This window comes from Oncorhynchus gorbuscha, linkage group LG08, assembly GCF_021184085.1.
Source record: "Oncorhynchus gorbuscha isolate QuinsamMale2020 ecotype Even-year linkage group LG08, OgorEven_v1.0, whole genome shotgun sequence".
Classification (NCBI taxonomy): domain Eukaryota; kingdom Metazoa; phylum Chordata; class Actinopteri; order Salmoniformes; family Salmonidae; genus Oncorhynchus; species Oncorhynchus gorbuscha.
This window is the reverse complement of record NC_060180.1, coordinates 21,580,341-21,597,681: the sequence shown is the minus strand read 5'-3', so window position 1 is coordinate 21,597,681 and position 17,341 is coordinate 21,580,341. Positions and strand designations below refer to the sequence as shown.

General features: G+C 45.0%; 1 protein-coding gene across 2 annotated transcripts in view; it reads right to left on the bottom strand.

Annotated features, from left to right (window-relative positions):
* Window positions 1–1,162: 1,162 nt before the first annotated feature.
* bmpr1aa (bone morphogenetic protein receptor, type IAa) overlaps window positions 1,163–17,341 on the bottom strand; it is a 65,112-nt gene continuing 48,933 nt past the window's right edge. For both annotated transcript variants that reach the window (XM_046358809.1, XM_046358808.1), the window contains exons 4-13: window positions 6,909–7,068; window positions 6,403–6,505; window positions 6,091–6,190; window positions 5,858–5,954; window positions 5,432–5,570; window positions 4,639–4,831; window positions 4,084–4,381; window positions 3,635–3,810; window positions 3,236–3,366; window positions 1,163–2,830 (exon numbers count right to left, since the gene is read on the bottom strand). In XM_046358809.1, the coding sequence (XP_046214765.1) occupies window positions 2,705–2,830; window positions 3,236–3,366; window positions 3,635–3,810; window positions 4,084–4,381; window positions 4,639–4,831; window positions 5,432–5,570; window positions 5,858–5,954; window positions 6,091–6,190; window positions 6,403–6,505; window positions 6,909–7,068 (1,523 nt within the window). In that variant the 3' untranslated portion in view covers window positions 1,163–2,704. The remainder of the gene's footprint in view (window positions 2,831–3,235; window positions 3,367–3,634; window positions 3,811–4,083; window positions 4,382–4,638; window positions 4,832–5,431; window positions 5,571–5,857; window positions 5,955–6,090; window positions 6,191–6,402; window positions 6,506–6,908; window positions 7,069–17,341) is intronic.

Below are 17,341 nucleotides of genomic sequence, written 5' to 3'. Positions count from 1 at the left end.
GGATGTATTTTAAAAACTACCTTCAAACTCAGTGCTTCTTTGCTTAACATCATGGGAAAATCAAAAGAAATCAGCCAAGACCCCAGAAAAAGAATTGTAGACCTCCACTAGTCTGGTTCATCCTTGGGAGCAATTTCCATTTGCCAGAAGGTACCACGTTCATCTGTACAAACAATAGTACGCAGGTATAAACACCATGGGACCACGCAGCCGTCATACCGGTCAGGAAGGAGACGCGTTCCGTCTCCTAGAGATGAACGTACTTTGGCGCGAAAAGTGCAAATCAATCCCAGAACAGCAGCAAAGGACCTAGTAAAGACGCCGGAGGAAATGGGTACAAAAGTATCTATATCCACAGTAAAACGAGTCCTATATCGACATAACCTGAAAGGCCGCTCAGCAAGGAAGAAGCCACTGCTCCAAAACCGCCATAAAAAAGACAGACTATGGTTTGCAACTGCACACGCGGACAAAGATCATACTTTTTGGAGAAATGTCCTCTGATCTGATGAAACAGAAATAGAACTGTTTGGCCATAATGACCATCGTTATGTTTGGAGGAAAAAGGGAGAGGCTTGCAAGCCGAAGAACACTATCCCAACCGTGAAGCACGGGGATGGCAGCATCATGTTGGGGGAGGGCTTTTCTGCAGGAGGGACTGGTGCACTTCACAAAATAGATAGCATCATGAGGATGGAAAATTATGTTGATATATTGTAGCAACATCTGAAGATATTAATCCAGAAGTTAAAGCTTGTTTGCAAATGGGTCTTCCAAATGGCCAATGACCCCAAGCATACTTCCAAAGTTGTTGCAAAATGGCTTAAGGACAACAAAGTCAAGGTATTGTGGAGTGGCCATCACAAAGCCCTGACCTCAATCCCATAGAAAATTTGTGGGCAGAATTGAAAAAACATGTGTGAGCAAGGAGGCCAACAAACCTGACTCAGTTACACCAGCTCTGTCAGGAGGAACGGGCCAAAATTCACCCAATTTATTGTGGGAAGCTTGTGGAAGGCTACCTGAAACATTTGACCCAAGTTAAACAATTTAAAGGCAATGCTACCAAATACTAATTGAGTGCATGTAAACTTCTGACCCACTGGGAATGTGATGAAAGAAATAAAAGCTTAAATAAATCTGACATTTCACATTCTTAAAATAAAGTGGTGATCCTAACTGACCTAAAACAGGGACCTTTTACATGGATTAAATGTCAGGAATTGTGAAAAACTGAGTTTAAATGCATTTGGCTACGGTGTATGTAAACTGTCGACTTCAACTGTACTCGCATGCGTCTCGAAACAGTCTAAATTCGGTGTCGCGATCTACTGCAAGTTCACTTTACTTGGCTGTAATTCTGTCTCACACACCTGAGGAAGCTTGATGGATCAACAAACTTCATTGGCATTACAGCTCTAAATGTTTTTTAGCACAAGTAACTGTCATTTACCATAGCATTGAGTAAGCTATATATTTGTACTTTAAGTTAATAAAATATGGCATATTTTCCAAACTAATGTGGACTTCTTCATTACTGCAGTCCAATGGCCGAGCTCACATGATGTTTGGCAATATGAAAGTTGGCCACTCATAGAATATCTATAACTCAACATGGAATTAAAAGCAATAGAGAAGAGCTGGAGGGAAATTCAGCTTATAATATCTATGAACAAGACTCAATGTTTAGTGTTCTGGACATTCCTCCCAGAAGACATAGTGTATATACACAGAGTAACAAATAAGGGAAGAAGGGGTAAGCATAGCGACAGGACGGGACACAGATTGACTTCCTATTTACACATTTCCTTCTGAATAGAATTATGCAGCAAATATTTTTCTCCCCAGTTGTCCTTTTCATGTCAAATGTGACAGGAGAAGTTACCGAGTTGAACTTTGTTATAGGAAGCACAGTGAGTTGTTGACTTAAGGCAAGTCGAGTATCCCCTCTTACAATGTCCTTGGTTGTCTGGATTTGCTCGTAGCTCTTGAAGCAGGTCGCATTTGAAGCCCACTGGACGTGAATACCATTGCAGTATGGTTCTTTTTTTGTAGGCACAGCATCTATCGATCTAATATACATTTACATTTAAATTCACATAATTATAGTACCTTATTTCATAATTACTCTACTTAAGAGTCAAGAGTTATATTTCCATATGGCAGGAGAAGACTATCCTGAAGAGGGGGGGGGGGGGGGAAATTGGCATAAAACATTTACAGGCTAAAATTGAACATGATTGGCGGGAGGTGACGACTGCGAGGGCAGTGTCTTGGTTTGAAGTGTGGCTCTAAAGTTCCTACATAATATGACTTTGTCCATCAACATGTGAGCAGACACATGTCCTTCCCCCTCCTCACACCATGTCATGTTTTGGCTTTCACAGAAAGCGTCAAATCGCAGTACGTTGCTTCCTTACAACCCAGAACTCCTCTGGCCAGGGAGGGAATAGGCGGGAGAGTGAACCTATACAGTTTCCTTTAGTCAAAAAACACCTCTGCAGCAGCGTCTGTCCATTGTGGTTATAGAGATTCATGAGGCTCAATGTCCAAGGCCCTGTGGCAGGGTCCCCCCTCCCTCCATCCACTGTTTCTCCTCCCCCGCCTCCTGAACAGAGGTGACATATTCTGCATCATGACATTAGGACGCACTGGGGAGTTCGGGCTCTCGAACGGGCTGTGTTGAGTACGTAGGGGTAAAATATCACATTTTGATGTCCTGTGATTCCACCATTTTGGCCAGGGTCTTCTTGACTCGTAAGATGGTGAGGCGCGAGGCGGGGTTGTGGGCCCAGCACTCAGACATCAGCTTCAGCATGGTTCTCAGACACTGGAGAAAACACACACACACACACACACACACACACACACACACACACACACACACACACACACACACACACACACACACACACACACACACACACACACACACACACACACACACACACACACACCATTGTAGGAGTTGTTTTTCCTTCTGCTTATGCATTGTTTTTAAAGTGCTGCTAAGCTTGCATATATACCACTCTGAAAAAGCACTACTAATAAACACAAATGCATTCTCTCCAACACTGCTACAATAGGATAATCGCCTTTGTGTAAATGCCAAGTATATGCTCTTCACTTTCTTTCCCAAGGTTGCGTGCAATCAAAACAATATTCCCCTGATAAATCATGTCCCTGCAGTGACGCAGGTGTTGACATTCGTGGCTAGCTCCACTCTCAGACTCACCTCGTCACCGTTCCACCTGTTGGACACGGTGGGCCGCAGCCCTTTCACACACACCACCTCCAGCATGTCCTCGAAGGACGGGTCTGACGGCACCATCTCATAGTATGGCAGCTGATGATCCTCCACTATGCCTGAGAGAGATGAGAGATAACGGTGTGCGACAGAACACTGGTTCAACAATACCGTGTGTCGTGGTTTTCATAACCAGTTGAAATCTTACGCCCATTACTGTTTACGTAGTGACTGGTCTGGATTGCCAGTATCAACGTGTACACAAATACCGGTATGCCTGTAGGTTCAGAACTATGTGTGTGTGTGTGTGTGTGTGTGTGTGTGTGTGTGTGTGTGTGTGTGTGTGTGTGTGTGTGTGTGTGTGTAAGCGTCTATGTGTGTCCGTACCTCCTGTTATACAGCGGCGGGCAATCTCCCAGATGACGAGGCCGTAGCTATATATATCAGCCATGATGTAGGCCTGGAAGTGGTTCTTGTTCAGGGTCTCGGCCAGCACCTCTGGGGCCATGTATCTCCGGGTCCCCACCCGTGTACTCAGAGGGACGTCTACCTCGTTGGTATCACTGAGGACAAGAACGGGAATTCAGAATAATCTACAGGGAAATGGTCAATGGCGCTCCAGAAACAGTTCAGAACTCTTCAGAGGAACGGCCATATGTGAAAACATGGGTTGTGTACATTAGGGCACACCGTAGCAAAGCGTTTTATAACACAAAATGATTGCTGCTCATCGGACAAGCTCAGCTACTCCCCCTCCCGATAAGTCAGTTTTCTTTATTTTGGTGGCTAATATATAGAACCTTGATTAAAATCTCCATTGCTGAGCAGCATCCTACCTGTTGAACTTGACGGCCAGGCCCAGGTCAGCGATGCAGCAGGTGCCGTTCTTCTTCATCAGGATGTTCTTGCTCTTCAGGTCTCGGTGGGCGATGGCCGGCTTGCCCTGGGTGCCGTAGATCTCCGTGTGGAGGTGACATAGGCCGCAGGCTGCGGAGTAGGCCAGTCGCAGCAGGCTCTGGGTGTCCAGTGTGGTGAACCTCAGGTAGTCGTACAGGGAGCCATTCTCGTGGTAGTCTGTGATGAGGAAGAGCTGGGTGAAGGCCCCGGTACCCTTGATGTCTGCCGCTATGAAACCTGCAGACGTGAGGAGAGAAGTGAGGGGTGTTTAGTGCTACAGTGAGATGTAGGCCTTGCCCTGATATATGACTGTTGACCTCAGCCATGTATGTACAAGGGCAAATGTAGACCTATGATCACAGTCAATCAAGGCTCTCCACATTACACCTAGATTGAGACTAATTTAGACTAAAGAAAACGGCAGTATATGGCTTAGATGGAGGCAGAGATAGCTGTCGTCTTTGCTACATGCGAGTGGTAGGAACGGCACTTACCCAGTATGTTCTCGTGCCTCATGAGGACTGTCTGGTAGATCTCGGTCTCTCTGAACCAGCTGGCCTCCTCCCGGGTGAAGAACACCTTGACGGCCACCTTCTCTCCCCGCCAGCGGCCCAGCCACACCTCGCCGTAGCGCCCCTTGCCGATCTGACGCACCATCTGGATCTGCTTGGCAATGGTGCGCTGCACCTACAAGACACATCAGGGAGAGAGGCACTGAGCATTCATATCAGATCAACAGAAGCTTACCACAGATCATACCTACTACAACCTTTACCATTTGTTAATTCGGTATTCGCTGTTGCAAGCCAGATGTGCACGTTTTGCTTTGTAAGGCCCATGATGTTATACTTAAGCAATATGTCCCGAGGGTATATGGCCAATATACTACGGCTAAGAGCTGTTAGCACGACGCAACGCGGAGTGTCTGGATACAGCCCTTAGCCGTGGTATACTGGCCATATACCACAAACCCACAGAGGTGCCTTATTGCTATTATAAACTGCTTACCAATGTAATGAGAGCAGTAAAAATATGTTCTGTCATACCAGTGGTATAAGACTGTCAGCCAATCAGCATTCAGGGCCCGAACCATCCAGTTTATAATTTACAAATTCACTTAACCTAATATAACCTCCCTATGGACAAAGACACACACATAACCGCTGTTACTCTTTCCTGGAAAGCAGAAGTCACATTTTGAGTCACCTATTATGTAACCATAGCTAAAGGCTTTTCACCCAGGTCACATGCTCCAAAGCCCCTCCCTGTACAGTGAGGGGTCCTTACCAGCAGGGGGAGCCCAGAGCCACTGCCAGAAGACTGGCACTGGTTGATGAGGTCTTTGAGAGACTCTCCCACAGGGATGAAGGCCTCGTCCTGCTCCAGGTCCCGGTGGTACTGCTGCCGCTCCGTCTGCCACTTGTACCTGACAGGAACACATACAGATCAGTACAGGGCACACATGCTAAAGCTACATTAGATGAATGTCAAGCGCAGTACTGTCGCAACAATCTGCCTTTACCCCCAAACAGTTGAAAACAGTCCAACTTAGTCACAAACCCATGAAAGTATTCATAGAAATGCTAACTGACACCAACATGTGACTGTGATATTCTCCCACAAGTTAAGTTAACCAGGACTCAATTCCCATATACATATGGAAATAAAGTTGGAATCTCGCTTTGTGTCAGTTTTTCTCTGGAGTAGTCCTACCTGTAGTAACAGACTACTGTGATGCAGATGAGAGTGCAGCAGCATACGGTCATTGATATGAGGAACGCCAGCCAGTGGGCACTGCCAAAGTAGGAACCTGCAAGAACACCACAAGTCCCCAAATTAAATTCAGTGTCAGACCCTGACATACCAGCACAAGAAGAATACTCTTCTGGGACCACTATACAGAGGAACACCAGCAGTAGAGTAACATAGTTGGCCCTAAGCCTCACCAGTGTCCATTGGGGGAGGTAATGTGGGCTGCAGGTCCCGATTACAAAAGTCCGTCCCGCAGCATTCGATCGTACGCCTTGTCTGAGCCCTGGGCGAATCCTGAAAATAATGACATGAAACCATGTTTGTTGTTGTTGTTGTTGTTGTGGCACTCAATTCAACAGGGGTTATTCAAACAATAACTCAAATATGAATAATAGCTATATACACACACACACACACGTATAATGACAGTACATGTTACAACATATAATTGACACCCCTGTGTCACGGTCCTGCCCCCTTCCATACAGACCACAACACACGCTTACCTTGCATTGAAAATGTGAGCCTTCATACTTCATGCAGCCAGAGGTCAGAATAGCTTCTCCGTTCTCATCCTCCTCTATGATGGCAAAACATTGGCCATTCGTCCTGCAATAAAAAATGTATAATTCAATGAGTGCAGTTCCCAAACACACTTCCGCCTCGGATCACACCTTCAGAGTCATTGCACAAAATGGTACACGGCATCATCTGGATGTGTGTGCAACAAAAGTTCCACATTCACCCTCTGCTACCATTTCTGTCAAGTCGTTTACGCATACAGTTTGACGCATACGTTCGATAAATCCAACGTACGCACCACACCGAACGCACTGCAACGCAGCGAGGCAAACAAATCCTTCCATTGGATATTCATGTACTTCTGGTGTACCAAAAGGCAATGACGCTGAGACCGAGGAGTTAAGTCAGAGTTGACATTCATCACAGACCCAAAAGTCAAGAGTTGGACCAAACATATCAATGAAGAATTTGGCCTTGGTTGGTTACTCACTCGCAGGTGTTATTTTTGTGGTCCTCTGGACAGTAACCCGAGCAGTAGCAGCTCAGAAAGCGGGCGGCGTCCTCGGGGGCCACCGTGGTGTCGTCCCCGGGCTTCCTGGACTCATGCTTGTGCCCGGTGCCGTGGAGCATGTGGTCTGGATTCTGACCAGCTGGATGGACAGAGGGAGAGAGAGAGAGAGAGGGGGGGGATGGTTTCGTTTTATAATGAGAGTGAAAATGTCACAATCCATCCTTTTTTCCCCTCCATCTGGGAGACACTTTCTGCCGTCGCAAAAACACAGGTTTTCACTGCACACGTCACTGTTGCCAGAAATACAGAACATAAACACATTGTGTAACATTTTAATTCCCCCGCCTAACACAACATCTGGTTTGAAGAGTTAGAGTAGTCAAATACTAGGCTATATATTCATAGTAAACACAACTGTCCTATGGTGGGTTTGATTTATCTGCTGCCCCCCCCCCCCCCCCTCTATTTGTTTTTATATGAGAGCGGTCCACTCCTAATTGTGTGCGCATGTGATAAGTCTGATCCATATATGGCCAGAGGGCTATTTATACTCTGTGCTAGTGTCCAGTTAGAGCCATCACATGCATGAGCGTAAGCAGAGCAGAATACTGGCGGGCCAAGCCAACATCTGTTGTTCGCTACAATATCACTGTTGTCAATCTGATTGCAGTTACATACGAAATTGAAAACAACGGCATGGTTTTAACGGAGGAAAAACCTAATATTCATGCAGGCCATTATGTTGTGGTTCTTTATAATGGCAAGGTTTAGTACACAGCAAATGTTCACTGCTAAAATCAGTTTACGCTGGTTAAACTAGCCGAGAGGGCACTGCCAGGACTCTGTATTAACCGCACCTAAAAAAGGGGCCTTGGCAACAAATCTACTGACATCTTAAGGAGCCAGTCAGAGCCATTAAGACTAGATACATGGCACCATGGATACAAAGCCAGGAAGAGGACATTTTACGGAGAGGCACACTAATATACGTTAAGTCCCTAATGCTGCATTAAAATGTTGAGTATGAGCTCATTGTGTGACTACTCCTATCCTCACGTTACTGTCTGGTACTCCCTCCACCTCTTCTCATGCCCTTTCTCCTGATCTCTTTTCCTCTCCCCTTGCAATGCTCTGACCCACTTTCCTTATCAGTCCTCCTCTTGCCCGCTTCTTTTTGTACAATCTTTTTTGCTTCTCCTGTCTGTTGTTCCTCCATTGTCCTCCTTGTTCCATATCCTTCTCTTCTTGACTTATACCTCGTCCGAGCCCCTCCTTTCTCTTCCCCTCCCCCTCTCAGTCTGCTGCCCCCCCCCCTCCCTCCCTCAGGAGAGTGGACCTGGGCTATGGGGCTCCTGTGAGTCGTGAGCATAAAGCACAAAGTGATGTCTGTGTGCAGCGCTCGGCGCGGCTTCGGCACTTCCTCTGGAGCATGACGCGACTCGAGCCTGCTCCAGTTCAGACATGTCTGCAGAGAGCCAATCACCTGCAAACCTACACTTTGAAACGTCTCGGCAGCAGAACGGCACCCTTTTTTTCCATCTTCCGGCTGCTTGTCTCCAGCTCCGCATTCCTTCCCCAGACCCTATTACTGGCTTCAGGGTTGCCGTTCTTGTTTTCCTCAACTTCTCTCTTTCCTTTTACAACTGAGTGCCCTAGTGGCTCTAGATTCAGGCTGCACTCTCAGAGTCATTTTACTGGTAAATGACCATTTAAAAGGAGAGCCCGAGAGATAAAAGGAGCTCCTGTTGGGCTTCGGTTCCTTTTTTACAGTTCATTTGTACGCTGATCATGTACTTACAGACTCACCGGCTTACTGACGTCAGACAGCCTAACAGTCGACCAGGACCACTACTTCTACGAACGCTTCACTTTCAGTGTTGTACTTCAGCCAAAACGATGGAACCCCAACAGGGTGGCAGACAAAAGTGTGCCAGTCTTAACTTAGTTTTGGGATCCTTTAGAATCAAAAGCTATTATGTAAAAACATAACTGTATCAAATTAAAAGAAACTGTTAGGCCTCTGTATAACAACTAAAGCAAAGCAGACCAGAACTCTTCAGTAATATTTTAAGACAACCGGGCAAGTGACTCACTACAATCCTCAATGTGGTCAACACTAAGGTCATATCACCAGAGCAGAGAGAAATCACTGTGGCGGGGGGGTTGTGAGATCATAGCCGTATGCTTGAGCTGGGGTCCTCGGGGCATAGAACAAACCCTAATCTGTTGTACAAACAAGGGTGGCAGGAGTTATCCGTGGCGGAACTGACGGCAACACCCTGAAAAAAAAAAGAAAGAAAGAGGCCCGAGCAGTTCTCGAGTGAGATAGCAGAGCCGGTCTCAGAAGCTGTGAAACCCGGGGCTTTTGATGTCCGCCTTCTACCAGTGAAGAGGAAAAGAACACACCGATTACAGGACTCCAGAGTTCCAACCAAACACTCAGACCAACATCCTCCTGGGGGGGATAAACTCAGTCTCTTTACTCTACATGCGTCACACACACACACACACACACACACACACACACACACACACACACACACACACACACACACACACACACACACACACACACACACACACACACACACACACACACTAGATCCAAAGAAATAAAGCTCCTAAAAGGAGGCAGATAGTCTAGACCTCTTGCCGTTGATATTACACACAGGAGATTTAATCAAAATAATATCTGAAATTGTTGCACTAATAAACTATACTTAAGTGGTGGCATGGCCCAGGGCCCAGTTTGAGCTGGGCTGTCCCCTGGCGAAGTCAGATTGGCACAGAGCAGTGTTGGGAGGCAGTGTGGAAACTTATAAACACACAGCAGACTGGAACCAGATCAAACGGGCCAAGCCCCAAATAGAAACCAGAGAGCTGAGGGTAGATGGCTCTCTTTCTCCCTCCCACAATCCTTCTCTCTCCGCTCCTTCGCTCTCCCTCTGGGAGCTGTGCTCGGTCTCGACTGGCTTGAGTCATGTTTGAGGGATGGGGAAAGGGATTCAGGAGGCTCCCGGATGCTTTGATGAGGTGATGAAAGCCTCTTTATAGTCCCTGAGTAAGCACATAAAACACGGGACACGTTTTTACTGTAGTGACTGGGAGCGTCGAGGACTTCTGAGGCCTCTCTCCCACTGGAGTCTACAGAGAAAGCCATGTTGACAATACAAGACTTAAAGTTCACCATCAAACCCCCAAAGAGCCTCAAGGCCCTTTTTGTTTCTATTTGGCTGGGTCTCGCTAGTGAAGACACAGAGTACCTCTCTTCCCCTCTACTAGGAGGGCTGTGATTGGCTGGGGGCCGTGATTGATGGGGAGCAGCGGCTGTCAGTGGGGCTGGAAATGGCTGCTGGTGCTCTCTGCCTCCACATGTGTGCTTAATTCTGCCGCCAGTCACGGCGGAGTCTGAGGTCTGGCAGAGCACCCCCAGTAATGAGCCTCTCCATCTCCAGTCAGCCACATGTTGCACTCTTAAAGGGCCAGCACACTCCAATGCTAACGAGCCAACCCATCTACTGGCAATGGAATGCAGTGCTCTTAAAGGGCCAGCAGCAGAGCCTGTTTTTGTCAGAGCCAGCCATAAGAGTGCAGCGACATGAGATAAACAGTGTTCTGAACTGGTTGTTCTTCTAACAGGACACACTGTGGAGGTGAGGAGAGTCGTATATCTGCATACAAACACAGTCACTGAAACCTGCCCTCTCCTAAAGTCTCAGGCGAAATTGAGTAAGAGTGTGTGGGTGGGTGTGTGTGTGAATAACAAGTGAGAAGAAAATGAGAGAGCAAGGTAGAGAGAGAGAGAGAGATCAGTTCACAGCAACAAACCCCAGAGACGATCAACCTTCCTCCCTGACCTTGGGGGGGGGGGATCTGGACGGGGAGAGAAAGCTACCTGAAATTACAACTCTTGAAGTGGGTGAGTCGACAAGTAAATGAGAAGTTTGGAGGTATTAGCTGACAAGTATATACATCTTTGATAAAGATGAGCAGAAATGACTGCATTCAATAAATAATAACAAATACTGAGCTATATTGTATTATCAAAAAAAGTATTTATACTAATACAATTGCTCAGAGAAAGATTTGTTTAACAAGTTGTAAAACATTCTCAAAAAAGGTAGGGGTCCACGTTTTTGGCAACCCTGTTTTCAATGACAATAACAGCAGAGCCTTTTTCTCAAATGTTTTCTGAGTTGGAGAACCCATTGGGAGGGATCTTAGACCATTCCTCCATACAGAATCTTTCCAGATCCTTGATATGTAGGCAGTCATTGTAAATAAGCATTTGCTCTTAACTGACTTGCCTCGATAAATAAGGGTTAAATAGAGAAATACAAATCATGTCTGTGTTTATGGACTGCCCACTTCAATTCAAACAGGTTTTCAATGGGTTTTGTCTGGAGACAGATGGCCATTGCAAAATGTAGATTTTGTGCCCAATTAACAATTTCTTTGTGGATTTGATGTGTGCCTGAGGTTAATGTCCTAGAAGATCCACCTGTGGCCAAGTTTCAGCCTCCTGGTAATGGCAACCAGGTTTTTGGCTAAAAATGTCCTGGTAGTGGGTAAAGTTCATTGTGCCATTGACCTTAAGGGCCCCAGGACCAGTGGAAAAGAAATAGCCCCAAACCATCAAAGAGCCACCACCATATTTTACAGTAGGTGTGGGGTTATTTTCTGCTTATGCGTTCTCATTTCAACACCATACCCAACACTGGTGTGTGTGGTCAAATACCTCTATTTTCATGTCATCTGAACAAAGTGCCGGTTCCAATACAATGACATTTAGCAAACTCCAGGTGTTTACATTTTGGGGGAAAATAGAGCTCCTTGGTGATGTATTGAAAGGTATTGAAAACAGGGTAGTTTATCATTTTTACCCCTACCTTTGGGGGGGGGGGGGGAGTAGTACTTGTTAGACAAAATATATTTCTCTGAGCAATTATATTCATATAAAATATTATAAATGTTCCACTTTTTGGAGAATACAATATAGTTCCAATATTAAAAAGTATTTTTGCTCATCTTTATCAAGGGTGTCAATCATTTCGGACCCCCACTGTAAGCCTTACAAGTGAACCCAGAGACTTCGATGGCTCCCCCTTTCAGCTCCATCACCACTTTCCCAGTGGCAAAGGACAGTATACAGAGAAGATATTTATACTTCTTGCATTGTTCCTCCGGTTTGTGATGACAATAGAAAAGTGACAGCGGCTGTTACCAAATCTCCTCCTCGCAGGTAGTGTTACTGGAACCTCTTCACCACAGCACAAATCTAATACATTCTGTTCATCTTAGTCAGTGATTCACTACAAGGCCTTTGCCCAAGATGTAGGACAAAAAGAGAAAAAACCCCAGTGTGTGTTCTTTGAATGTTATTGGAGAATTTCCTGAGGAGTTCATTCAACAACCTCGGTTACCTGGCAACAGTTAAATACCTTGAAATAGGTATTTAACAAGCTGCAACAGCCTCACGCTAATTAAAACTCCTCACACATGGAAAACAACAGCAAATTAAACTACCTAGACCTATAAAACATGCGCCTTTTCCCCTTGGTGAGACAAAAGTGGAATTCTAATTGGTTTGTTGACACTTCAGGAGCAAAAAAAGTGAGTGTGAAAAGAGCATTCATGAGCTAGCACAGCAGGCCCCTTATACAGCCACTCTGGCAGCCTCTTGCCCAGCGGGCACCTCTGTCCCTGCCCCCTCTCCCCATAACGCTTGGCATATGCCAGGCCCAGGCCCCACACTCCCTTACTAATCAGCAAGCGCAGCGGGGGAGAAAAAAAAAAGAAAGAAAAAAAAGCGATAGAGAAAAACCTCTCTCGTGGGATTGAATTATTTCCGGAGAACAATGAATGTTTGGAGTATTTTTTGCCCTGTAACGACTGACAGTATTATAGAGGAAATGGTTCACGTGAAAAAAGGAACCCAGAGTGCCAACAATCACTTCAACAGCTTCCTGTAGTGAGGGGGGGGGGGGGGTTCTCTGGTGGGTCACGACCATCAATGACTGAGCTGCTGGCGGGAAGGAAGGAGAGAGGCTAACCTGGCCCTGCCTGGGTACAGATGCACTGTTTCACTGTACAGTATGCATGGTACAAGGTAGACATGGGAGACCCAGAGTTAACGGAGACTAATCAAAACAATAGCATGGGCTCTTTGATAACAAAACAGGGTCCCAACCAGTCTCAGAGAGCGACGCTCTGATTTAATCTTCCCTAAGACTTGGACCGGCCTTGCCTTCCTCTTATCAGCCTGCGTGTAGGTGTGTGTGACGGAGTGCTAAAAAGCTCTGCTTTTAGAGTAATCAGATCGTGATATTTGCCTTCACATCTCATTGGCTGGTTAAAGGTGACCTTTTACGAGCCTGAGAGCTCCGTCTTTATGGCCCTGGTTGGCTTTATGGCTGCTGGTTGGTTCACTGTGGAGGCCCCGCCGGGCAGGCAGTATGAGATCAACAGTAGGAGCAGCTAGAGGGAGGCCCTTTTATGAAGCCCCAGCCCATTAAGATCCATATCCTCCCGGCATCAAACATGTCCGGGTAAAACCAGCGTTATACTTGAGGCCTGCGTGTGCCCGGTACATAGAAGAAAACGATCTTGGTGACTAAATTGTGCTGTGATCAGAGCGTATACAGTGTCTCTTCCATACATCGTTCACTCACATAGCATGATCTCTCACGACACAAGGCAAAATGAGGCAATATCATCGGAACATCACATGATATTCAACATGGTCTAATCTCATTGAGAACAGGGCATTTCCCAAGTGGGAAATGGGTGTTTCTGCACATCACGGTAACCTTGATATTGAGAGAAAGGACTGAGTTGTACCTATGGTGCTTGGTCCCCTAATTAGCATATATGCAAAAGTTCAAGGTCATTGCCATATTATCCTGTTAGGACCTCATGGAGGTTTTGTTACTATTATTTAACTAGGTAGCTTACTCAGGTCATGCATTTCAAAAGGCATTGCATCACCAGCTAATGAATTTCATCACGGCCATTACAATGGCTTAAAATACTGATCTCTCCATAGTGGGGGATGGGGGACTGTGGGTCACATAAGGGCCTTGCTTAAACAAAAGCAGAAATAAGTGTTTATCCTAATTTAGTTAAATGTTGTTCATCATGCCCCTCCTCCATATGCAATAGATTGAGTGTTTCAAAACTTCTTATTTTGTCTTGGTGTCCCCCTTCGTAACGGAGATCAACTTGAATGTAAATATTTCAAATCCTGTATTTACAATATTCGTCACGTGCCCACACACCTCTAATTCTGAAACGTAAGCATACATCAGAGGGGTTGCCCTGGTAGTAATTGTAGGTTTTTATAAAGCACCCAAGACCAACCTGTAAATTCATTTGACAATTGGAAAAAGAGCTAGTGTCAATACTGCAATGCGGGTTGGATTCAATTGAGCCCCTAATCTTAATTTTCAAGGTGATGATAGCACGTTTCTCCCCAAAACAATAATCGCAATAAATGTGAGTCCACGTTCCAAATATATATATATTTTTTGCGGCCCATGGGGAATTCGAACTTAGACCGCAAGTGGTAATAGATGTCAGGAACTTGATGCCTTACAGCTGTAAGCCAACGGTCCAGAGACGTATTTGCTTGCGATGCAGATCATCTTATTATCAGAGCCTGCCAGTGGACTTCTGGTTAGTATGCTTTACTGAGAAAGTGTTGGTATCATGTTAGGGCTGACCACATTTAGTCGACTGGTTGATAGGCTGTTGATCGTCCGGGATTTCTTTAGTCAAGCAGTAGCAAAAAATATGTATAAATAAATTAATGGTGTACAAGACACCTGTCTGATTGGCGCCTGTGAGTGGACTGATCCATTGTGGAGGACGTTCGAATGGCACAGTCCATCACTCTAAGACATGTGCTACTGAAATTGCATATGTTTATATTATGTAAGGACAACAGTGCAACACTAATAAAAATATGATTATTTTATAACTAAGACTCTTTCTCCTGAGTTGGATAGTGGTCGCTGTCCGCGGTTCTGAAACATTATTGCGCTGTTGAATTGGTGCCTTTTACTAGGCCATGTTGCTTTGTGCATAATAGCAAAGTTAACCAGCATCTTGGTGTTGAGAACAATGCAGCAGGGGCAGCAGCAGAGATAGGAGACAAAAAGAAAAGTGAGGCGAGAGGAAACCAGCTTAATTAGGTCTATAATCAATAGACAAACTTAATTAAAATGTTGCAAAATCATCCATATATACACATTGCATTAGGAAAGTATTTAGACCCCTTGACTTTTCCCACATTGCTACATTACAGCCTTATTCTAAAATGGATTAAACAGTCCCCCCCCCTCAATTCTACACACAATACCACATAATTACGAAGCAAAAACAGTTTAGAAATGTTTGCTAATTTATTAAAATACTGAAATTACATTTACATAAGTATTGAGACCCTTTACTCAGTACTTTGTTGAAGCACCGTTGGCAGCGATTACAGCATCAAATATTTTTGGGTAAGATGGCACACCTGTATTTGGGGAGCTTCTCCCATTCTTCTCTGCAGAGCCTCTCCAGCTCTGTCAGGTTGGATGGGGAGCATTGCTGCACATCTATTTTCAGGTCTCTCCAGAGATGTTTGATTGGGTTCAAGTCCAGGTTCCGGCAGGGCCACTCAAGGACATTCAGACTTATCCCGAAGCCACTCCTGCATTGTCCTGGCTGTGTGCTTAAGGTCATTGTCCTGTTGGAAGGTGAACCTTCACCCCAGTCTGAGGTCTTGAGCGCTCTGGAGCAGGTTTCATCAAGGATCTCTGTATTGTACTCCACTCATCTTTCTCTCGATTCTGACTAGTCATCCCTGCTGCTGAAAAACATTGCCACAGCATGACGCTGCCACCACCATGCTTCAACATAGTAATGGTGGCAGATTTTTTCCAGATGTGAGGTTTGGCAATCAGGCCGAAGAGTTTATTCTTAGTTTCATCAGATCAGAGAATCTTGTTTCTCATGTTCAGAGTCCTTTAGGGGCCTTTTCACAAACTCCAATTGAGCTGTCAGGTGCCTTTTAATGAGGAGTGGGTTCCGTCTGGCCACTCTACCATACAGGCCTGATTGGTGGAGTGCTGCAGAGATGATTGTCCTTCCATCTCCACAGAGGAAGTCTAGAGCTCTGTCAGAGTGACCATCTGGTTCTTGGTCTCGAGTCTCATAAGGCATTCCTGTTTTGAAAATATTTGCAAACCTGATTTCGCTTTGTCATTTAAGTTAGTGTGTAGAATGCTGAGGATATTGTTTAAAAAAATACATTTTAGGGTAAGGCTGTAACGTAACAAAATGTGGAAAACGTCAAGGTCTTGAACACTTTCTGGAGGCACTGCATATCTACAGAAATAAGACAGATCCTGCCTCTGTTGGCTGCTTGGTTGATAGCCTACTGATTCCATGAGCACCAATCCTCATGCAACAACTTCCCAAATTCAGCTGTTTTTAATCTTTGCTATTAATCTTCAGTCTACCCTCTACTTTTTTAAATATTCTGTTAAAAATCGCGCAACATTTCAGCGCCCTGCTACTCATGCCAGGAATATAGTATATGCACATGATTAGTATGTGTGGATAGAAAACACTCAGACGTTTATAAAACTGGTTAAATCACGGCTGTGACTTTAACAGAACGTGCGTTTCATTGGAAAGTGCAGGAAAATCTGATCACTGAAAGTGGAAAAATATATCCATCCGCCGCTTCAACCCATTGTTATGGGCGAAAGACATTAAATATGGCTGAGGTTGCAGTACCTACAGCTTCCACATGATGTCAACAGTCTTGTCATTTGCCTAGGATTTGTTTCTTGGTCAAACGAACAAGAGACAGCCCATTTCTTCCGGTCTCCGACCGGATATTTTGGTTGAGAAATACACGGAGAGTATTTCAGGACGGACCCCTATAGAAAACAATTCGTGTCGTGATTAATTTGATCGCTTATTAACGTTTACTAATACCTAAAGTTGCATTACAAAAGTATTTCGAAGTGTTTTGTGAAAGTTTATCGTCGACTTTTTGAATTTTAAAAAATGACGTTACGTTATGAAACGCTATTTTTTTTTCCATTTATCACACAGTCTCCATAGATCGATATCTAGGCTATATATGGACCGATTTAATCGAAAAAAAGACCCAATAGTGATTATGGGACATCTAGGAGTGCCAACAAAGAAGATGGTCAAAAGGTAATGAATGTTTTATATTTTATTTGTGCGGTTTGTGTAGCGCCGACTATGCTAATTATTTAGTTTACGTCCCCCTGCGGGTCTTTTGGGGTGTTACATGCTATCAGATAATAGCTTCTCATGCTTTCGCCGAAAAGCATTTTAAAAATCTGACTTGTTGCCTGGATTCACAACGAGTGTAGCTTTAATTCAAT